Here is a 23,134-nt window from a genome sequence, read left to right on the forward strand (position 1 = left end):
AGGGTTTTACGAAGATGTTTATTTCAGCCACTGCTCAGCATTGTCCAGCGTTTGGGGAACAAAGGCAAGGAGTCTTGTGAGGGTCCAGGTTTAGTACATAGAATGAGTGGGTGGGGAGAGCATCAGGGACCAGTTATCAGGTGAAACGGGGGTGCCACAAGGGAAGGGCCAGAGCAGAGGACCAACAGGGAATTAGGGTGGGAGTGACTGAAAGGCTGGGAGAGGGCACGGGGTTGACTCAGGGAACAGAACAGGGACTTGCATTCCCTAGTTGGGAAAACCTTTCTGGCTCTCCACACAACTCCTGCTGACACTAAGAGCTGCAACAGAGCAGTCATCTGGCGACTTCATCATCTTCATCTTCCTCATTCTCTCTTCCGAGCAGATTATTCACGCTGACAGGTGGCAGCAGGTGCGTGGTCCAGTTCGTCTGGTTCTTTGAGAACTTCATTCTTATTTCTGCTTAAAGGATAATTCTGAGCTACCATACATCAACAATACCTACTCTTATCAAAACCTACTCTTATCTAAACAATGCAACATTAACAAAGCTTTCTATACTATATAGTCCTAGCTAAAACCTAAAGAAACCTAAGAAAATCTCTAAAGATGAAATCTACTAGCTCTGGAAGAGCTCTTCTAAAACTCAGGGCATGGGGAATCTGGGCCAAAACAGCAGGCATCCCTTTCCACTCCTCTCAGGTGGCGCGGCACGTCTCTTCTCCGCTCTTCCCGCACTTGCTTGGCTGAGATGATCAGAGCGGCCAGGCTGGAGGCAGGATGGCCTGAAGTCACAAAGGGATGCTGCCCAGAGGAAAAAGGTTCAAAAGAAAGGATTCCTTGTTACTTGGCAAGACCACAGGCTCCAGCAGGATTGCTCTGGCTCCCGGGAAGATGCACAAAGAGGACCGAGGGCACCATCTGCCCCTCGGCCTTCCTGTGCCGCACCTGTCTCAGCCAGGCCCACGTGGCCCACCCTCCTCTTCATCCCTTCCTGCGGGCTCCTCAGCTCCCAGGCCCTTTGGCCGCTTTGCATTTTCTCACCTCCAGCAGTTCCTGGGCAGACCAGCGCCCGTCCTCGTCTGCCTGCAGGCAGCAGCTCAGGAAGAGGCGCAGGAGAGCCGAGTGGTGCCGGGGGTTCTGCAGTTGTGGGGGCCCGTTCCTTTCTATCAGTTCACCAACCTACAGGAAATGGAAGAGGACACTGCAGCTGCTCCTTTCCCAGCCACAACAGCTCTCAGCACACGCAGCCCCCTTTAGAAGCTGCACCTTACCCTCAGACGGGCTTCCCTCTGGAAAGGAGCTTCCCCTTGCACCATTTCCAGCCCCATGATCCCCAGCGACCAGATGTCCACTTTGGGGCCGTAGGCTTCTCCTCTCACCACTTCTGGTGCCATCCAGCCGGGAGTGCCCACCCTGGAGCTGCGCTTGCTGCGCTCAGGGCTGAGCTGAGCGCAGAGGCCAAAGTCAGCTGAGGAGAAAAACAAAGCCTGTCAAAGGCAGCTCCCCCTGCCAAAGCGGGCAAAAGCATTGCCCACGCCAAGCCTGACCAGGCCACCCTGCTGCAGCCGGCTGCAAAGGCAGCGTGCTCTGCTCCCACGGGGCTGGAGCCAGCAAAATAAGGCACTGGCTGCCACAAAAACACCCTCACCTCCCACACACTGATCCAGCAGCACTTATGGGCACCTGGCAGTCACCCAAAAGCAGCCCCAGAGCACATGCTGGCAACGCTGCACCTGCCCAGGGATACCCACCCAGTTTGACTGATCCGTCCATGCCCACAAGAACGTTGCTGCTTTTCACGTCTCTGTGGATGACTTGGTGGGAGTGAAGGAAATGCAGTCCTTGTAGGCACTGAGAGAGAAAGGACGGAGGCAAGGGGAAAAGTTCAGCACCTGAGTATAAGCTACAGAAAAGGAAAGGGCTCCACGAGACGGACAGCTCTGTCATGGAGCTGAGAGGCAGGGCGCAACATCAGGGTCAGAACAGAGAAGGGAAAGAGCGTGCTGCTTCAACGCTCTTCAAAGAGGTCTGTCTTCTTGGAAGGCATCTGAGATTCCTAAAGCCCTTCCTGGATTTTGGTAAAAATGACATGAATTTTGGCTAAGAGGTGTCATGGCAAAGATTTTCTTGAGAGCATTGTGGCAGCAGAGGAGGAAGCAGCACACTAGACGTGTGTCCAGAATCCAATGCCATCTGGCCTGAATGACTCTCCTTTGAAGCTGAGGACATCTCCATTGCCTGAGCTTGACAATTTGCAAGCCACAAGCCTGCTTAGAGGGGCAAGGAATGCAGGACAGTCAGACCGGCTGCATGCAAAGGCTGAGAGGAAAAGCTGACAAGACAAAAGCAGCGAAAGCAAGCGAGCAAGGGAGCATGAGCACCAGAAGACAAAGAGTATGCAAGAGTGTAAGATCAGAGCCAAGGGAGTGCAAGGAAAGCGGCCGGCAGTTCATTCCAGTTGTTCATCCTTCTTCTCCAGGGTGTGACATCAGCTCCAAAAGAAAGGCGTGAGCAAGAAATCTCTGCTCTTCCTACCCACCAGCTGACAAGGGCCACGCTGGGCAGGCCAGGGCAAGCACAAGCGGGATCCCTCACCTCCCGACAGACAGCGCCGACCTGTCCTTCCTCCAGGTACACTGCCCTGAGCACATCTGACAACGTGCCGCCGTCCATCAACTCCATCGCCAGCCAGAGTTCCCCATGGACCAGGTAGCTGCAAGAAGAAAACCAGAGCATGGCGAGAGAGCAATGGCCACAGCTTGATCACCCCAGGGCCTGAGCCAGCCTTTTGCACCTGCTCTCCAAGCTACGTGTGCCACAAGAGATCATTGCACACCCAGTGCCACCTCCTGCCATGCCCTGGCGATGACTAGAGAAATCATCAACAGCTCCCTTTTCTGCCACGCACCAAAGGGCTTGCTCTCTTCTGCCTTGCCCTATCTAAAGGAGCAATGACATGACAACAGCCCAACCTGTCTAAGTAGGTGACAATATTGGCATTCCTGTTGTCCCTCATGGCCAGGATTTCATTGGCAGCCAGCTCCTCGGATCTCTTCCCATGAAGGCGAATTTTCTTGATGGCCACCTGAAAGGACATTGAAGACCACTAACTTGACAAGTCTGCTCCTTGCCCGAGATCTCAGGGAGCACGGAGCGAGTGCTTGTGCTATGAGGCAGCGAGCTGCGCCAAACTGCCCTAGTACTGGGCAGCAGAGCTTAGGAGAAGCACCACAGCCCGGCCCAAGTGCATTCTGCACTCCCAGACAAGACTGTGCTTCAGAGCAACAGCCTCTTCTGCAGACATGGAGTGGCCACCCAAAGCTCCAGGCTGAGCTCACAGCAGTGGGGAAAGTGCTGCAGAGCTGCAAAATCTGCTGGGGATGTCGATACTTTACCTGTTGTCCCGTGCTGGCATCAAGGGCTTTATAAACAGCTCCAAATCCACTAGAAAGAAAACGGCAGCAGAGAAAGGCCTTCAGTCTGTGGCAGTGAAAGCAAGGCCAGGCAGGAGACGTCCCCAGGCTGCCTGGCCTCTCTAGAAAATGCCTGGCTGCAGCCTCTCTTCAGACCGTAGCTCATCAGCCCACCAGCCTCTGCCATGCAGGGCAGGGTGTGCAAGAGCAAACTCAGCTCCAGCATGAAGAGCAAGGGCTGCTGTAAATCCCCATAGGCACACGCCCAGTTAGGTCTGTTCCAAACCTAAGAGGCAAGTGTACTCATGTGTGGGTGTGCATGCATGCGCATGTCAAAAAGTGGAGAAAAAATCATATTCCAAACAGTGTGGTTGAGAGTCTGACATTTCTTGGGTGCCAAGGTGCTCTTCTAGGCCATAAAGGTGCAGAGGCAGGAGATCTTCCAGGTCCTGCTCCTTGCCACAAGCAAGACATTGGCGGCACCCAGTTGGCTTTGATGATGCCTTTGGACTGCCCTGACTCAGCAGTCCTGAGAGGTGGCAGGAGGGAAAGGCAGAGTTTGACCGTGTTTGGAGCTTGCCTGACTTCACTCTTGATATTGCAGCAGCCAAAGACCTGGCCCACGCTTTTGTATAAGGAGCAGGCATCACACTTACCCTCGTCCAAGTTCTTCAAATGCCGTGTACCTCTGCGTGGCTGGCCCAGACTCACAATGCCCCCTGAAAGACAAAAGCAGTGCAAGGCACTCACTGTCAAACACAGATGGCAATCCACACATGATCCCAAGTGCAGCCCCAGCGTGGCGAGCTCTGGGCCCTTTGCAGTCACTTGGCTTGCAGCTGCTGAGATCAGCAGGTGGGAGGGCAATCTTCTCCACCTTTCAGCAGCTGGCCTTTCCAAGAAGGGCTTTGTTATTTTCAAGCACAGCATCTCATGTGATAAGGCAAAAGGATGGGCCTTTAAGGTCTGGGCCTTCAGAGCAAAGGCAAGGCCTTTGCAGCCTCTCTGCTCACGTCAACTCTCACTGGCAGAGCCACTTAGGAGCACAAAGTGTCCGAGGCAGAGGAGGAGGAGTAAAAGCCACAGGCAGAAAAGAGCCAGAGAGCTGCCTGGGGCCTGCTCACTAGCTAGGGGCCAGCCTTCTGCTCAAGCACAAACAAGCCTCTCTGCTTTTGCCTTTGGCAGAGAAGGCAGCCCAGGCAGAGCCAAGGCAGTCCCAGCTGCCCTCAGGGGCACCAGGAGCAGCCCCAGCGCTCTGTCGCTGCCTCAGAGCACAGGCACAGCTTCTGCAGGGAGAGCCAAGTGCCTCTGAGACACTGAAGCACTGAGGAGGAGCTTCTGCCACGGCCCACAGCGAGACACGCAGACAGCACAGTGCTCTGGCAGACAAGAACTTCACCAGACGTACTCAGGCTCTTCAGGCTCTGCTCCTCTCTCCTCTGGGGCTGCCGGGCGGCACGCTGACGTGCAGGGCGTCTGTGGAGCTGGAGAGGAAAGGATTGCCCGTCAGAAGGGTGGCTGGCACACGTGCTCCGCAGAGCACACGGCAAAGGCAAGGCCTCAGGGAGGTGCTGTCAGCCAGCGCCCGGCCACTTGGGCTGGGGCTTTTGGATGTCCCCTACTCAGAGGCAATGGGGAAAACCCCAAAGGCTACTTGGATACAGGAACTCATGGATCGGCTGTTGTATGCAACATTTATCAGCTTTTCTGTAAGTGGCCTGCTACAAGGTATTGAGGCATTTGCAAAGATGCAGAAGGAGATGAGAGCTCGGCCCCAGAGCATTGTTGCTTTTCGACTTCCTTGTTCCCCAGAGCAACTAAGATACCCGCAGCTGGCATGCAGGCGTCTAAGAAGACAGCCCAGAGCATGTGCCTTTTTGGATCTGTTGCACACATTTCCCCTCTGCATTTCAGGCTCTGAAGGAGTGGCCCTTCAGAGCTGCATTCCCAGCCCTTGCCCAGACCCACTGCCCTTTACATAGAGCCAGAAGTGGGGAATCACAGAGTTTGACACAAGTGGGATTCAGAGTCATGAAAATGCTACAAATATGGGTGAATTAGCTGCGACTCCATCTTGCTGTGCATTTGGGCTGCTGCACTTGGCTTTCTTCTCTTGAAAGGCTTTTCATTGGCAAATGAGGAAAGAGCCAGTGCTGCCTTTGCTCTTGCTGAGGCCAAGAGCCGCTTGGGCTTTCTATCAGCCTCCCAGGCTGGCACTCTACGCTCTCCTGCAACAGGCCAAGCTCACAGCTTGCCCCACAATTCTTGCACGCCAGCAAGGTCACAAGTTCCTTCGCCACTCACCAAAGGAGCGTCTTGTCTCCAAGCACGTGTGAGGTGACCTGCAGCGAGCAAAGGAAAAGGAGGCAGATGCCCTTAGAAACGTGCCTGTCTTGTGGAGTACCACAGAACAATTTAATCCCAAGAGAGAACATTTCCCCTTTCCCAACGTGCCTCCAGGAGCAACTCGTTCTTTCCCACGGCAAGGAAAGAGAACAACAAGGACGCTCCCCTAGGCTCTGTCTACGTTTGGGCCTCTTGTGCCAAGAGGGAAATAGGAACATGGTCACGCAATTGCCAGCTGCTTTTTCACGAGTCAGAGTTCCTGGTCTGCCCAACAGCTCAAGCAATGTTTTCCTCTTCCTTTGCTGCATTTTATGTACTGCTTCAGAAATTGCATGCAGCAATCCCCATCAATTTTCTGAAGACCATAGCCAAGGAAAGCTTCCCTCACGGGCCCTCTTCCCTGCGGCAGCTCTCTGCTGAAGACAACTGGGAACACGTCCTGGGGTCAGCAGCAAACTCTAACTGCTTTGGAGTTTGTGCTGCATTGCCAAGGGAATCAGCATCTTGGCACACCATAAAGGGTCAAGTCAGAGGCAAGGCTCTAATTGGCAGAATGTGGAGCCAAAGATGCTTTCCCTCACTCCCAGAGAGAACTGCAGAATGTTTACAAGTGTTTCCGAGGATCTCTCCTTAGAGTCTGCATTTTGCAGGTGGTCTAGGTTGAAGCAGCAAGCTGAAGGAATGACAGACTCCACTGGCACGCACTGTCCCGTGCAGGGAACTCAGCCTGCTACAGGTTACATTGCAAATATTTTCCAGCCAGCACGTGGTATATTCAACCTATTTGGAACTGACCCTGTTAGTAATAGATTTCCCACAGTGGGGGCAGCGAATCGTCAATTTGCTCCCACATCAACTCAATCACTACTCGGCCATAAAGAGCAGAGTGAAGCACAGGCCAGGTGATGTGACCCCCAGCATAAACCTTCACTTACGAGTCAGCTGCAGCAGGTAGTAGCTGGAATAGGCAATAGAAAAAACGTGCAAACCGCGGCACAGACTTGCTTGATCATTTTAGCAGTGCTCTGCAGGTTTGCACACTGATGTCAAGCAACGGAAAAAGCGAGACTCCTCTCGGGTGCAGGCCGTCTGCTGAGAACTCCTTGATCACAAGGATCCTCCCGCAGCCAGCGAGCGCAAGAGCCGCTCTGGACAGCGAGGCCCCGCGCGCCCCGGACGGCGCTGTGCTGACAGCTCTGTGACGTGGCACCGCTGCCGTGACCTCACAAGAGCGGCTGCTCTGCCTTTGTTGCCGTACTTGTGCCCAGCAACCCCTTCTCCTGTACAGCTGATGCAAAAGAAAGCCTGTCTGCTTCTCCTCAGGCGTAAAGCACCAGCAAAAGTCCTCATGCTCCATGAGCCAACGCTTGAGACATCCCAGGCAAACTCAGAAAATGCACCGGAGCAGCTGGCGCCACAAAAATGCAATGAAACATGACTTTTGGTCTCCAAGGCTTTGACGAAAAGCAAGTGTGCTTCTAACTTCTGGCATCTCAGTTGCTTCTCAAAAGCCAAAGTTCTTCAATGACATTCACTTAATGACTGCACTTAAGCAAAATAAAATAAAAAATAGTCAGTTGTCTCAATTTTTGACTTTAGAATACTCAAGCACTATGCTTTGTAGTTGCTGAGGTGTTTTAGTGATTTAAATTCCAGCATTCCCTTTTAGCAGAGGTAAAATGTTCTCATGTGGACATCACTGCTTCCATCTTGTTTGTGCTTGGTTTCCTTCAGCAAGCACAGTGGTGTCAGAGCAGTGTGCAGAGACATCACAGCCTGTGGATGAAGGTGCAGAGCTGAAGGTGCAAAATCAGTTTTCATGGGTGCTCAGCAGATCACTTCTAGTCCATGTGTCATGTGGAGATAGAGGTCGTCTGGATCAACAGCTGTGAAGCTTTTCATGAAATATGCTTAAACTAAAATGGCTTATCAGAAACCACAAGTAATCTTGGCATAGGTAAGTGATCACAAGGACATTTCTAATGAAATTTTGTGATTTTTTTCAAATGTAGTGTTTCCAAATATGCTTAATTTCATATTAAGAATGAAAACAGGTAAGGTTTTGAAAGTCGCACTGCAAGAACAGCCATGTTGCAGGAAACTGAAGTCACATTGATCAGAGTAGTCTGCCACTGTCAGTTTCACCATTAGATGCCTAAAAGAGAGTGTGAGAAAAGGAAAGATTATACTAAAATTTCTCCCAGTAAGCAACTCTCAGTGGACTTGCTTTTCAAGTCCCAAGATGGTGTTCAGGCAGGGCAGATGCTCAGCCATCCAGTGGTGGATTCCACCACCACTGTCAGCACACAGAATTTGCCTTGGCAGGTTTTTGGGACTGCAGTCTAACTCCCCATAGTTGTATTTTGATCATTGCTCCCCATACCACAGAGGCTTTACTTGGCCTGCTTGATTGCAGTGCATGTTTCACAGTTAAGGTAATCTGGGAAATAGTGTCCATGGTTAAATCCACCCCTCTATCATGAGCCCATCTGTATTGGGCATCTCTTCCCTGATGACCTGAAGCATCACTGTCCCAATGGCCAGAAATAATTCACCCTTTTTTTGCCAGTCCAGATCCACCTGAGACACTTTAATCTTGGCAGTCAAATCCACCTGTCCATTGTTGTGATGTTCTTCAGTAGCCCAGCTCACAGGTGTGTGTGCGTCCGCAGGATGTGATTTTTCAGCCACCTTTTCTATCCAGGCAGTGATGTCTTGTCAAACTTCAGCAGCCCATACAGATTCACTTCTGTGCTGCTAATTTATAATTTTCCATTGATCCAGCCACCCTTACAGATTTTTGCTATGAGTCAGTGTATAGTGCTGTCCCTTCCTCGTGTTCAGCAATATCTAAAGCTATCTGGGTGGCTTTCAGCTCTGCAAATTGACTTGATCCAGCTTGTCCTGCAGTAGCTTCTGCAACTCGCCATGTAGTACTACATATAGCAACTTCCCTTTTTTGATTTATCCCCATGATACAGCAGGAACCATCAATGATAAGGGCATGTTGCTTTCCTTTTGCTGGTAGCTGATTGTATGGTGGGCCTCCTCAGCCTCTCCTTTTTTTCCTCTTCATCTGAAGATAGTCCAAAATGTTTGGCTTCCTTGGTTTCTAAGATCCCTGGGTGATGGGTGTTTCCTATTTGAGCTTGCTGTGTGATCAGCACAGCTCACTTACTCCATGTAGTGTCAGTGGCATGATGTGTGGCAGGGACTTTCCCTTTGAACATCCAGCCCAGCACTGGCAGTCAGGGTGCCAGGAGGAGCTGTGCTTTGGTGCCCATCACTTCTGAGCAGCTCAAACCCCTTCATAAGCTGCCAGGATCTCTTTTCCAGGTGGAGTGTAACAGGCCTTACATCTCTTGTATCTCTGAGTCTGGAATCCCACTGGTCGTCCTGAAGTCTCCCTGGGTACTTTTTGCCAGAGACTCCAGGAAGGACCATTCTCCCCAACTGCAGTACAGAGCAAATTTTTCACATGTGCTCCTACCCTGGCTGGTCCAAAGGCTGCTGCAGCAGTCAGCAGTCAGAGGTGGTGGTTCAGGGCACTGACAGTCTGTTGTCAGTCTCCATGCTCCATTGGTCATATAGGACTACTTCAGGGTCAGCAAATCTTGCTGACAACTTCCTGGCTCTCCAGTTCCCAAATATTCTCCTGGATGAGAGTCACAGAGTCCTGGTTGATGTGATATTGCTGACACTGCACTGTTGCAGTAGCCATCAGTATCTGTTCTTCAACCCTCAGCAGTCCCGTAGCAGGGAGTCCTCTGAGAGATCAGGCAAGATCATCCCTGAGACAGTACCTTTCCCTCACAGCTGACACAAGCTTTCTCCGGAGGCTGGGAGTATCTGTGCTCTTCTCAATCCTTGTCAATGCCCACATTCCAGGAGAGAGATCCCAGCTGCTTGGCTTCACCACCATCCAGTTTCATGTCATGTGCCATGACATCCCAGAATTAGAGCAGCCAAGGGCTTTCCTGACTGGTGGTTGAAATCTATTTGTATATCTCACAGCTCATCCAGGGATCAAGATTGGGCCATTATCTCTGGCCATGCCTCTTCCTGCTGTTTGAGGGCTCTGCTTCCTCTTCATCCCTCATGAAGTGAACTGATTACATGTTGGATTTCTTTTTCTGTAAAGCGGTGACTGCTGCTGGCAGGGGTTGTTCCTCTGGTTCAGCAGCAGTTTGAGTGGCCATGGTGGCTGTTGGTCTGCTTTCTTTCTCCTCCCCCTGGAGGCGATATTTACTGTGTTCATGTCTCTCTGGAGCTACTACAGCATTTTTCTTTGACATATTTCAGCACTTTAACACTTTTTCAGCACTTTAACAGGCTCCTGTAGATGCTTGTTGCTAAACCATTGCAGGTGAACTGCTAAAGCATTGGAGAGATCCTCTAAGCACTGGCCTGTGCTGTCCTGCCATTACTGTCCCACTTCAGGGATCTCTGAATAACTTCCCTAGAAATCTTTCTTGGCTCCAAATATGGTGTGCACTGCACTGGTGGACGTAGCAGCAAGAACAGGCTTCCCTTAACATCTAAAGGGAATTCAGAATTCTTAAATGCTGTTGTAACAGGTCTGAAGGGGGAAAGAGGGGTGAAGAGCTGGGGAAAATCATCCTCCTCTTTTCCCCCCCATAGCTTGGATACCATTAATAATGGACTCCCAAGGATAGCCCCTTAGTTAAGGGTGGAAGAGCAGCTCTGAGTACACATCCCAAATGACCCTTGACGTTACCATGTCATGAGCTGATATCAGACTGTGCAACAGAGCAATCCTGTGCCAGGGGCACAGGGCGTGGGGAACAGGGAGAGGGGCACAGGGAAGGGGCACAGGGAGAGGGGCACAGGGTGAGGGGCGCAGGGAGAGGGACACAGGGCAAGGGCACTGGGCTAGGGGCGCAGGACTAGGGCACAGGGGGAAGGACACTGGGCGAGGCATGCAGGGCGAGGGTGAGGGGCACAGTACGAGGGGCACAGTACGAGGACCTCAGTGCGAGAGGTGCAGGGCAAGAGCGAGGGGCGCAGGGTGAGGGGCACAGGGAGAGGGGCAGAGGCCGAGGGCTGCGGGGCCTTTGGGCCTTTGGGCCTTTGGTCCATTGGGGCCGTTGGGGCCGTTGGGGCCATTGGGGCAGTTGGGCAGTTGGGCAGTTGGGCAGTTGGGCAGTTGGGCTGCTCCTGGCGCACTTCGGCTTCCAGAGCTCCCGCCACGTTCTCTGCAGAACCACTGCCTGCTGTGCCAGAAGGAGATTCCTCCTGCTGCCTGAGGAACCTAATCTACTCCCAAATATCAGGTAAAAAAAAAAAAAAAAAAACAGAATTTGGAAGGAAATGCTTTGAAATAAAATCATACGGACATACACACAAGTCCTGTTTGCTCTCCAGAATCAGCAGAGGGAGCTCCCAAAGTTCACCCCATCAAGTTGGCTTCCAGCATGGATGAAATGGATCCTTCTCATTTGTTTTCTATTAAGTCATACATAAATTTAATTAAAAAAAAAAAAAAAAAAAAAAAGTGAACACCCCAAAATCTTTCTGGGAAAATTCTCATATTTAAAAGGCTGGGAGGTGAGTTTTCCTTTCATGTATTTGTACGCCAATGAAAAGGGAACAGAATGGGGCATGCTTAAGAATGTTTCAAGACAAAGTTGGGGGTAACAAGAGCATAAAAGGTAGTGAAACTACCTTTCTTTTCTTTTCTTCTAATTTTTGATGCTTTCCTTCGGTCTGCCTTTATCCATTCATCATATCTAAACACAAAATGTAATTGTACACGTTTACGGGTTTTAACAGGAAATCACGACATTTGTAAGAGAAATTATTGAGAAAAAAGAAAAGAAAATCAGGAGCCATATAAAATGTAGTTGAGGTTTGAATAAAGAAGTCATTTTTGTACTTGTCAATTTGCTAAGTTTGAGCTAAGGTTCTGTTGTCCATGTATGGGGACACAGAGGATGAAGGCTTTTTTACACTGACAGGTAAGAGCAAAAGGTGTGGTTTTTTCCAGTCCGCACTGTACAGTATGGTCTCAGGTAAAACACACTATCCAAATGAAAATTCAGTATGGTTCTCTAGCAGGTTTACTTCATATATATACTGTAAAAATTAATAATAAATAAATTCCTGAGTCTAGCTAAAATGTGATTAGGGAGTAAAAATATGCACTTCTGAGCCTGAGTGTCTGCAAAGTGGGTTAGTGGGAGTCACTAACTTTCAAGTCACTGAATTTGCACTAAGGCTTTTAAATACTTTTTCAGTTCAAGGCTTCCATTTTATATCAGAATGATACAAAGCAAACACTGGTCCCTAAGCACCAAGGTATTGACAATAGGCATCTTATGATCTAAGGCTGGGCCTGTTCAATCCAAAACCAAAGAGGTGCATTCTCAGAGAATGCCCTGTAGATCCTGCACAGAATTCGTAAAGGGAAACAAGGAAGAAAGAGTGTTTTTCCGGCTGCCAGATTTATACTAGCAAAGGAATCACATTCTCAGGAAGACAAGGGCCCTCAAGGAAGTAGCAAGCCTTGGCAAATTTACTAAAATGTTCCAGTATTCCTCTGTGCAGCTTGTAACATGAAAGAATTAAATATTTTTTTAGTCTCATATTCAAATACTGGAATATTGGATGAGGGCTTTGTTCTTTAATTTATTTTCAAATAATTTCCTTTCTTACCCTTCTCCCCACCCTAACATACTCTACTCCTTAGAAGCTGAAATTTCATCATATGTTCCTTTTTTATTTCAGTAGCTGACTGTAAAGTACTAAACTTGTATATTGGTAAAGCTTCAGGAAACTGAGAAGGAAATTAGTGCTTGGACATGCAGCTTTCTGAAGGGAAGTAAGAAAAGTGTTGACAAAAGTAAGCCTAAATTTTAAATGCCTGAAACACTCAAAAATAACATGTTTTGTGATATTGCAACATATGTTACACAGAGATAAAACAATCACAACTCATTAGTATCTGAACTTCACTTAGAAATGCTTAGAAATGTTGCTTGAAGACACTTCATGTCAAAGATCCAGTTCGCTGTAGATACAGATGAAAATCCTACCAAAAAATCAGCGTCAAACTCCGCAATAGGAGACGTTTCTCCTTGGCAGTGGCTTAGGTGCTCCTGGAAATCACCAGGCCTAGACACAAAAGGGCATCTTGTGTATTCAAGGGAGGGAGAGAAGCATCATGCTTACTCTAACTGTGACCTTTGCTAGCAAATCTTGCTAGCAGTTAATAAATATAAATAAATAATTTGTCTTACTCTTAGCCAGAGCCAGGATGGGAATCAAAGTCTAGGTGACAGAAGAAGGTCACAAGGGCCTCAGCCTTTCCAAAAGCGGTAAAACACAAAGTACAGTGAATTTGCCTTGTTTTTTTACAGATCTATAGACAAGTGATGAAGCTTAAAAGATGACAGCCAAGGACAATCAACAGATATGCCGAAACTGAGTGAAGAGGAAGGAGATTTGCAAATTAACTTAAAAGCTGCACAGAAAGCTTCTACTTTTTTCAGTTGCTTCAAGTTTTAAATGGCAAAGTATAGGAGTACTTCAACTTATTTCTATTAACTCTAGGATAAAGACAATCAAAAGCATGTACTCCTGCTTACATTAAGTAAAGCACAAGAAGCCATTAGATGAAGGAAAATTGTTTTTAGAAGGCTGAGGCAGCCTTAGAGGTAGGAGGAGTGGGGAGGCATGGAAATCAGGCTTGTGGGCACCACTCAAGAAGCATCCAGACCGTGAGCAACCCCTCCTTGTGGGTGTCCCAGAGACAGAGTCGAAATGGAGCCACAGCTTCACGCAGGGAAAGTGCCGGGGCGGCGAGCCGTGGGTTCTCCATCCAGCTGGTCAGCAACAGGCGTGACACGCTGTGTGCGTTCCCAGCACTGGCTACAGCAGCTCAGCCCAGGTATGGAGGAGGCCAGGGAGGCAGCGGAGTGGGAATGGGGCTCTGCAGGAGGCCCCGGTGGCTGCAAACACCCGTGGGCGATGAGGCTGGCCCAGAGGGTCCCTGGGTGGGTGTGGGGTGAAAATGGGGAAATGGGAAGCAGGGAGGAAGGGCTGGATGCCACTGTGAGAATGCCATTACATCCCACAGGCAGCATCGTGCAAGGAGGGTGGGAACAAAAGGGTGATTCCTGCTGATCACCCTGACATCTTCAGGACAAGAGGCCCAGGAAGGACTGCACATCTCCCTCCTGGTGTTGTCTTGAACGTGTGCTCATTACCTGGTGTACATTACCCAGGAGTCTCTCTCAGCTGCCCATTGGCATTCCCCAGTTCAGGTAAGCAAAGCTGCTCCCCCAAGCATGTTCTGTAGGCCTCTGAAGGGACTGCACAGCTTAGCTACATCATGGCAAGGAAGGGAGCCTTCCATCACTGGGGATACTTTAGAATTTTTTGCCAGTCCGGCTGAAATTAAGTATTGAAACAAATTATCCTCTAGAAACTGTTACATCTCCATCATTCTGTTCTCCAGGCGACCGGTTCAGGCTGATGGCTCATAGCACACCCATGAACCAGTTCTGCAGTATCACAGGTTTACCTCTCACAGTATAATCTTTATTCTGACAATTCAACAATTTTTACTTAAAATATATCTCAGAGAGCACTTATATTAACAATACTTTATCCTTACCAAAAACATTCTTTATCAATTAGGCAAACTGGAGACTATAGACCTTCAAAGCAATTTCCAAAATTCCCAAATTGTTTGACATATTAATTGGAGAAAAAATAAATCACAGCTTTAAACTGAACATAGCAAAACAGAAAAAATCATAAAATGCAATTTCCTCTCTGAAAGAGCACCAAAAGAAATTCAGGGGATGGGGGTATCGGGGCCAAAACAGCAGGCATCCCCTTTCCACTCCTCTCAGTGGTGGGGCACGTCTCTTCTCCGCTCTTCCCGCACTAGCTTGACTGAGATGATCAGAACAGCCAAGCTGGAGGCAGGATGGCCTGAAGTCACAAAGGGATGCTGCCCAGAGGGAATTATGGTGGGAGTGACCGAAAGCTGGGAGAGGGCATGGGCTTGAGGGAACAGAACAGGGCTTGCATTCCCTAGTTGGGAAAACTTTCTGGCTCTCCACACCACTCCTGCTGACACTAAGGGCTGCAACAGAGCGTCATCTGGCGACTTCATCATCTTCATCTTCCTCATTCTCTCTTCCGAGCAGATTATTCACGCTGACAGGTGGCAGCACGTGCGTGGTCCAGTTCTTCTGAGTCTCAGCCTGATCTTTGATAGCTTCATTCTTATTTCTCCTTAAAGGCTAATTCTGAGCTACCCTACATCAACATTACACCTATTCTTATCTAAACAATGCACCATTAACAAAGCTTTTATACCTAGTTACCTAAAACCTAAATAAACCTAAGAAAATCTCTAAAGATGAAATCTACTAGCTCTGGAAGAGCTCTTCTAAAACTCAGGGCATGGGGGAATCTGGGCCAAAACAGCAGGCATCCCCTTTCCACTCCTCTCACGGTGGCGCGGCACGTCTCTTCTCCGCTCTTCCCGCACTTGCTTGGCTGAGGTGATCAGAGCGGCCAGGCTGGAGGCAGGATGGCCTGAAGTCACAAAGGGATGCTGCCCAGAGGAAAAAGGTTCAAAAGAAAGGATTCCTTGTTACTTGGCAAGACCACAGGCTCCAGCAGGATTGCTCTGGCTCCCGGGAAGATGCACAAAGAGGACCGAGGGCACCATCTGCCCCTCGGCCTTCCTGTGCCGCACCTGTCTCAGCCAGGCCCACGTGGCCCACCCTCCTCTTCATCCCTTGCTGCGGGGCTCCTCAGCTCCCAGGCCCTTTGGCCGCTTTGCATTTTCTCACCTCCAGCAGTTCCTGGGCAGACCAGCGCCCGTCCTCGTCTGCCTGCAGGCAGCAGCTCAGGAAGAGGCGCAGGAGAGCCGAGTGGTGCCGGGGTTCTGCAGTTGTGGGGGCCCGTTCCTTTCTATCAGTTCACAAACCTACAGGAAATGGAAGAGGACACTGCAGCTGCTCCTTTCCCAGCCACAACAGCTCTCAGCACACGCAGCGCCCTTTAGAAGCTGCACCTTACCCTCAGACGGGCTTCCTCTGGAAAGGAGCTTCCCCTTGCACCATTTCCAGCCCCATGATCCCCAGCGACCAGATGTCCACTTTGGGGCCGTAGGCTTCTCCTCTCACCACTTCTGGTGCCATCCAGCCGGGAGTGCCCACCCTGGAGCTGCGCTTGCTGCGCTCAGGGCTGAGCTGAGCGCAGAGGCCAAAGTCAGCTGAGGAGAAAAACAAAGCCTGTCAAAGGCAGCTCCCCCTGCCAAAGCGGGCAAAAGCATTGCCCACACCAAGCCTGACCAGGCCACCCCGCTGCAGCCGGCTGCAAAGGCAGCCGTGCTCTGCTCCCACGGGGCTGGAGCCAGCAAAATAAGGCACTGGCTGCCACAAAAACACCCTCACCTTTCACACACTGGCCCAGCAGCACTTGTGGGCACCTGGCAGTCACCCAAAAGCAGCCCCAGAGCACATGCTGGCAACGCTGCACCTGCCCAGGGATACCCACCCAGTTTGACTGATCCGTCCATGCCCACAAGAACGTTGCTGCTTTTCACGTCTCTGTGGATGACTTGGTGGGAGTGAAGGAAATGCAGTCCTTGTAGGCACTGAGAGAGAAAGGACGAGGCAAGGGGAAAAGTTCAGCACCTGAGTATAAGCTACAGAAAAGGAAAGGGCTCCACGAGACGGACAGCTCTGTCATGGAGCTGAGAGGCAGGGCGCAACATCAGGGTCAGAACAGAGAAAGGGAAAGAGCGTGCTGCTTCAACGCTCTTCAAAGAGGTCTGTCTTCTTGGAAGGCATCTGAGATTCCTAAAGCCCTTCCTGATTTTGGTAAAAATCACATGAATTTTGGCTAAGAGGTGTCATGGCAAAGATTTTCTTGAGAGCCTTGTGGCAGCAGAGGAGGAAGCAGCACACTAGACGTGTGTCCAGAATCCAATGCCATCTGGCCTGAATGACTCTCCTTTGAAGCTGAGGACATCTCCATTGCTGAGCTGACATTTGCAAGCCACAAGCCTGCTTAGAGGGGCAAGGAATGCAGGACAGTCAGACAGGCTGCATGCAAAGGCTGAGAGGAAAAGCTGACAAGACAAAAGCAGCGAAAGCAAGCGAGCAAGGGAGCATGAGCACCAGAAGACAAAGAGTATGCAAGTGTGCAAGAACAGAGCCAAGGGAGTGCAGGGAAAGCAGCCGGCAGTTCATTCCAGATGTTCATCCTTCTTCTCCAGGGTGTGACATCAGCTCCAAAAGAAAGGTGTGAGCAAGAAATCTCTGCTCTTCCTACCCACCAGCTGACAAGGGCCACGCTGGGCAGGCCAGGGCAAGCACAAGCGGGATCCCTCACCTCCCGACAGACAGCGCCGACCTGTCCTTCCTCCAGGTACACTGCCCTGAGCACATCTGACAACGTGCCGCCGTCCATCAACTCCATCGCCAGCCAGAGTTCCCCATGGACCAGGTAGCTGCAAGAAGAAAACCAGAGCATGGCGAGAGAGCAATGGCCACAGCTTGATCACCCCAGGGCCTCTGCCAGCCTTTTGCACAGCTCTCCAAGCTACGTGTGCCACAAGAGATCATTGCACACCCAGCCAGTGCCACCTCCTGCCATGCCCTGGTGACGACTAGAGAAATCATCAACAGCTCCTTTGCTGCCACGCACCAAAGGGCTTGCTCTCTTCTGCCTTGCCCTATCTAAAGGAGCAATGACATGACAACAGCCCAACCTGTCTAAGTAGGTGACAATATTGGCATTCCTGTTGTCCCTCATGGCCAGGATTTCATTGACAGCCAGCTCCTCGGATCTCTTCCCATGAAGGCGAATTTTCTTGATGGCCACCTGAAAGGACATTGAAGACCACTAACTTGACAAGTCGCTCCTTGCCCGAGATCTCAGGGAGCACGGAGCGAGTGCTTGTGCAATGAGGCAGCGAGCTGCGCCAAACTGCCCTGGTACTGGGCAGCAGAGCTTAGGAGAAACACCACAGCCCGGCCCAAGTGCATTCTGCACTCCGGGCCAAGACTGTGCTTCAGAGCAACAGCCTCTTCTGCAGACATGGAGCGGCCACCCAAAGCTCCAGGCTGAGCTCACAGCAGTGGGGAAAGTGCTGCAGAGCTGCAAAATCTGCTGGGGATGTCGACACTTTACCTGTTGTCCCGTGCTGGCATCGAGGGCTTTATAAACAGCTCCAAATCCCCTAGAAAGAAAACGGCAGCAGAGAAAGGCCTTCAGTCTGTGGCAGTGAAAGCAAGGCCAGGCAGGAGATGTCCCCAGGCTGCCTGGCCTCTCTAGAAAATGCCTGGCTGCAGCCTCTCTTCAGCCCGTAGCTCATCAGCCCACCAGCCTCTGCCAGGCAGGGCAGGGTGTGCAAGAGCAAACTCAGCTCCAGCATGAAGAGCAAGGGCTGCTGTAAATCCCCATAGGCACACGCCCAGTTAGGTCTGTTCCAAACCTAAGGGCAAGTGTACTCATGTGTGGGTGTGCATGCATGCGCATGTCAAAAAGTGGAGAAAAATCATATTCCAAACAGTGTGGTTGAGAGTCTGACATTTCTTGGGTGCCAAGGTGTTCTTCTAGGCCATAAAGGTGCAGAGGCAGGAGATCTTCCAGGTCCTGCTCCTTGCCACAAGCAAGACATTGGCGGCACCCAGTTGGCTTTGATGATGCCTTTGGACTGCCCTGACTCAGCAGTCCTGAGAGGTGGCAGGAGGGAAAGGCAGAGTTTGACCGTGTTTGGAGCTTGCCTGACTTCACTCTTGATATTGCAGCAGCCAAAGACCTGGCCTCCGCTTTTGTATAAGGAGCAGGCATCACACTTACCCTCGTCCAAGTTCTTCAAATGCCGTGTACCTCTGCGTTGGCTGGCCCAGACTCACAATGCCCCCTGAAAGACAAAAGCAGTGCAAGGCACTCACTGTCAAACACAGGTGGCAATCCACACATGATCCCAAGTGCAGCCCCAGCGTGGCGAGCTCTGGGCCCTTTGCAGTCACTTGGCTTGCAGCTGCTGAGATCAGCAGGTGGGAGGGCAATCTTCTCCACCTTTCAGCAGCTGGCCTTTCCAAGAAGGTCTTTGTTATTTTCAAGCACAGCATCTCATGTGATAAGGCAAAAGGATGGGCCTTTAAGGTCTGGGCCTTCAGAGCAAAGGCAAGGCCTTTGCAGCCTCTCTGCTCACGTCAACTCTCACTGGCAGAGCCACTTAGGAGCACAAAGTGTCCGAGGCAGAGGAGGAGGAGTAAAAGCCACAGGCAGAAAAGAGCCAGAGAGCTGCCTGGGGCCTGCTCACTAGCTAGGGGCCAGCCTTCTGCTCAAGCACAAACAAGCCTCTCTGCTTTTGCCTTTGGCAGAGAAGGCAGCCCAGGCAGAGCCAAGGCAGTCCCAGCTGCCCTCAGGGATAGCAGGAGCAGCCCCAGCGCTCTGTCGCTGCCTCAGAGCACAGGCACAGCTTCTGCAGGGAGAGCCAAGTGCCTCTGAGACACTGAAGCACTGAGGAGGAGCTTCTGCCACGGCCCACAGCGAGACACGCAGACAGCACAGTGCTCTGGCAGACAAGAACTTCACCAGACGTACTCAGGCTCTTCAGGCTCTGCTCCTCTCTCCTCTGGGGCTGCCGGGCGGCACGCTGACGTGCAGGGCGTCTGTGGAGCTGGAGAGGAAAGGATTGCCCGTCAGAAGGGTGGCTGGCACACGTGCTCCGCAGAGCACACGGCAAAGGCAAGGCCTCAGGGAGGTGCTGTCAGCCACCGCCCGGCCACTTGGGCTGGGGGCTTTTGGATGTCCCCTACTCAGAGGCAATGGGAAAACCCCAAAGGCTACTTGGATACAGGAACTCATGGATCGGCTGTTGTATGCAACATTTGATCAGCTTTTCTGTAAGTGGCCTGCTACAAGGTATTGAGGCATTTGCAAAGATGCAGAAGGAGATGAGAGCTCGGCCCCAGAGCATTGTTGCTTTTCGACTTCCTTGTTCCCCAGAGCAACTAAGATACCCCGCAGCTGGCATGCAGGTGTCTAGAAGACAGCCCAGAGCATGTGCCTTTTTGGATCTGTTGCACACATTTCCCCTCTGCATTTCAGGCTCGAAGGAGTGGCCCTTCAGAGCTGCATCCCAGCCCTTGCCATACACTGCCCTTTACATAGAGCCAGAAGAGGGGAATCACAGAGTTTGACACAAGTGGGATTCAGAGTCATGAAAATCTACAAATATGGGTGAATTAGCTGCTGTGACTCCATCTTGCTGTGCATTTGGGCTGCTGCACTTGGCTTTCTTCTCTTGAAAGGCTTTTCATTGGCAAATGAGGAAAGAGCCAGTGCTGCCTTTGCTCCTGCTGAGGCCAACAGCCGCTTGGGCTTTCTATCAGCCTCCCAGGCTGGCACTCTACGCTCTCCTGCAACAGGCCAAGCTCACAGCTTGCCCCACAATTCTTGCACGCCAGCAAGGTCACAAGTTCCTTCGCCACTCACCAAAGGACCGTCTTGTCTCCAAGCACGTGTGAGGTGACCTGCAGCGAGCAAAGGAAAAGGAGGCAGATGCCCTTAGAAACGTGCCTGTCTTGTGGAGTACCACAGAACAATTTAATCCCAAGAGAGAACATTTCCCCTTTCCCAACGTGCCTCCAGGATCAACCCTTCTTTCCCACATCAAGAAGAGAACAGCAAGGACGCTCCCCTAGGCTCTGTCTACATTTGGGCCTCTTGTGCCACGAGGGAAATAGGAACATGGTCACGCAATTGCCAGCTGCTTTTTCACGAGTCAGAGTTCCTGTTCTGCCCAACAGCTCAAGCAATGTTTTCCTCTTCTCTTTGCTGCATTTTATGTACTGCTTCAGAAATTGCATGCAGCAATCCCCATCAATATTCTGAAGACCATAGCCAAGGAAAGCTTCCCCCACGGGCCCTCTTCCCTGTGGCAGCTCTCTGCTGATACCCCTGGGAACATTTCCTGGGGTCAGCAGCAAACTCTTAACTGCTTTGGAGTTTGTGCTGCATTGCCAAGGGAATCAGCATCTTGGCACACCATAAAGGGTCAAGTCAGAGAGGCAAGGCCCCTAAATGGCAGAATGTGCAGCCAAAGATGCTTTCCCTCACTCCCAGAGAGAACTGCAGAATGTTTACAAGTGTTTCTGAGGATCTCTCCTTAGAGTCTGCATTTTGCAAATGGTCTAGGTTGAAGCAGCAAGCTGAAGGAATGACAGACTCCACTGGCACGCACTGTCCCGTGCAGGGAACTCAACCTGCTACAGGTTACATTTGAAATACTCTCCAGCCAGCACCTCGTACAGACAACCCCCTTTGGAACTGTCCCTGTTAGTAATAGATTTCCCACAGTGGGGGCAGCTGAATTGTCATTTTCCTCCAAAATCAACTCAATCACTACTCAGCCATAAAGAGCAGAGTGAAGCACAGGCCAGGTGATGTGACCCCCAGCATAAACCTTCACTTACGAGTCAGCTGCAGCAGGTAGTAGCTGGAATAGGCAATAGAAAAAACGGTGCAAACCGCGGCACAGACTTGCTTGATCATTTTAGCAGTGCTCTGCAGGTTTGCACACTGAATGTCACCCGAGGGAAAAAGCGAGACTCCTCTCGGGGTGCAGGCCGTCTGCTGAGAACTCCTTGATCACAAGGATCCTCCCGCAGCCAGCGAGCGCAAGAGCCGCTCTGGACAGCGAGGCCCCGCGCGCCCCGGGACGGCGCTGTGCTGACAGCTCTGTGACGTGGCACCGCTGCCGTGACCTCACAAGAGCGGCTGCTCTGCCTTTGTTGCCGTACTTGTGCCCAGCAACCCCTTCTCCTGTACAGCTGATGCAAAAGAAAAGCCTGTCCGCTTCTCCTCAGGCGTAAAGCACCAGCAAAATTCCTCATGCTCCATGAGCCAGCGCTTGAGACATCCCAAGCAAACTCAGAAAATGCACCGGAGCAGCTGGCGCCACAGAAAATGCAATGAAACATGACTTTTGGTCTCCAAGGCTTTGACGAAAAGCAAGTGTGCTTCTAACTTCTGGCATCTCAGTTGCTTCTCAAAAGCCAAAGTTCTTCAATGACATTCAGGGGACAAAAGAAGCAACGGAAATAAATTTCCAGGGGTATTGCAGTGTGCAGTTGCTTCTTGAGCACATGGGTGTGTGTTCACCTTTGCTTTGACTCAGTTTGGAGCATCCTGACCTCCCTTTGGCTCAGGGAGATGCTGGCTTACCTCCTGATGCAGAGCTCTTCTTGTCCTGCTTGCTGCTCCTCTGGCAACTGCAAGTCTCAGAAGATGCAGAAGAGCCGTGCGCTGATTCTTGGGCTGCCACAGTTTTGCTGTGCGGCAGCTCTGGCTGCAGCCTGCGGCCCACGGCTCTGCAATGCCCTGCAGATGTGGAGCCCAAAGAAGGCCCCTTTGCAACGGTCCAAAGCCGCACTCTCACAGCTGTTTGCCCAGGCTCCATGCTCCCTGGAAGATTCCCTGCAGTCTTTGCACAGCCAAATCCCAGTAGAAACGACATGTAGTCACTCTCTTCTCTTGCAGAATCCCAAATTCAAGACAGGAGCCAGCTTGAGAGAGAAAGAAAATGCTGGGTGCCAGGAGGCAACAAGTGCATGCAGCTCCTCTGGAAATCAACTCTGCTCATGGAACGATGATCCCAGGCTTAGTTCGCTTTCCTGGTGACTCAGCCCAGACAGATGCTCATCTGTTGGGCGTGAGGTGAGGCTCTGTAGTGATGCAGAGTCCCCAGGCAGTTGTGAAGGAGAGCCTCTTGATTGTAGATAGTTCCACACTTTTCAGTCTTAAAAACATCATTCAACCAATCCCCATGAACCACGATGTGAACATGCCATTATTTTTCTACCTCTCCAATGGTTTTTCTACCTCTAGAGTGGCTTTTCTACCCTGCAATTGAGCTGAATCACTTTCCCCCAGTCCTTTCCTCCTCAGCTGAAGTAGCAGGCCTGAGGCGTGACTTTACTAGGTCTTCCCTTTGGGAGCTTTGACCTGTGTTGGACAAGACAGTGTCTTTGCGGGTGTTGGGGGTTGAGTGTTTTTCCTATTGCTGTGTCAATTTAAAGAATTTTTCCATTGTCATGCCAATGGAGCTGCCGGGTACACCGCGGATCTTTGCGGGCTCTGGACAAAAGGGGTAGGTGGGATCGGCTTGGAGAGGGGCTCTCATGCTTCCGGAGAGGACTCGTGTTTCCGGGGGCGGGGAGGAGGATCCTCTCGGTCTTGGAGCCACGCGGCGGAACGCAGGAGAGAGCCAGACCCTCTGCCATCACCTGCCCTGCATCTGCCCTGCTCCAGCCTCCAGTCTCTGCGGACACAGCTGAGCACCAGAACCCAAACCGGTGAGTGAG

At 51.1% G+C, this 23,134-nt stretch overlaps 1 protein-coding gene across 2 annotated transcripts in view; it reads right to left on the minus strand.

Annotated features, from left to right (window-relative positions):
• Nucleotides 1–23,134, minus strand: part of LOC130265405 (serine/threonine-protein kinase PAK 3-like) — a 35,666-nt gene continuing 12,532 nt past the window's right edge. Inside the window, exons 1-11 of one of the 2 annotated variants that reach the window (XM_056514468.1) lie at nt 21,245–21,462; nt 20,265–20,302; nt 19,371–19,446; nt 18,618–18,681; nt 17,946–17,994; nt 2,976–3,088; nt 2,599–2,716; nt 1,755–1,854; nt 1,275–1,471; nt 1,045–1,182; nt 1–804 (exon numbers count right to left, since the gene is read on the minus strand). In XM_056514468.1, the coding sequence (XP_056370443.1) occupies nt 640–804; nt 1,045–1,182; nt 1,275–1,471; nt 1,755–1,854; nt 2,599–2,716; nt 2,976–3,088; nt 17,946–17,994; nt 18,618–18,681; nt 19,371–19,446; nt 20,265–20,302; nt 21,245–21,323 (1,137 nt within the window). In that variant the 5' untranslated portion in view covers nt 21,324–21,462 and the 3' untranslated portion in view covers nt 1–639. Of the gene's footprint in view, nt 805–1,044; nt 1,183–1,274; nt 1,472–1,754; nt 1,855–2,598; nt 2,717–2,975; nt 3,089–17,945; nt 17,995–18,617; nt 18,682–19,370; nt 19,447–20,264; nt 20,303–21,244; nt 21,463–23,134 lie in introns of those variants that run through there. The other variant, XM_056514469.1, reaches the window with a different exon arrangement.

This window comes from Oenanthe melanoleuca, chromosome Z (assembly GCF_029582105.1).
Source record: "Oenanthe melanoleuca isolate GR-GAL-2019-014 chromosome Z, OMel1.0, whole genome shotgun sequence".
Taxonomy (NCBI): Eukaryota; Metazoa; Chordata; class Aves; order Passeriformes; family Muscicapidae; genus Oenanthe; species Oenanthe melanoleuca.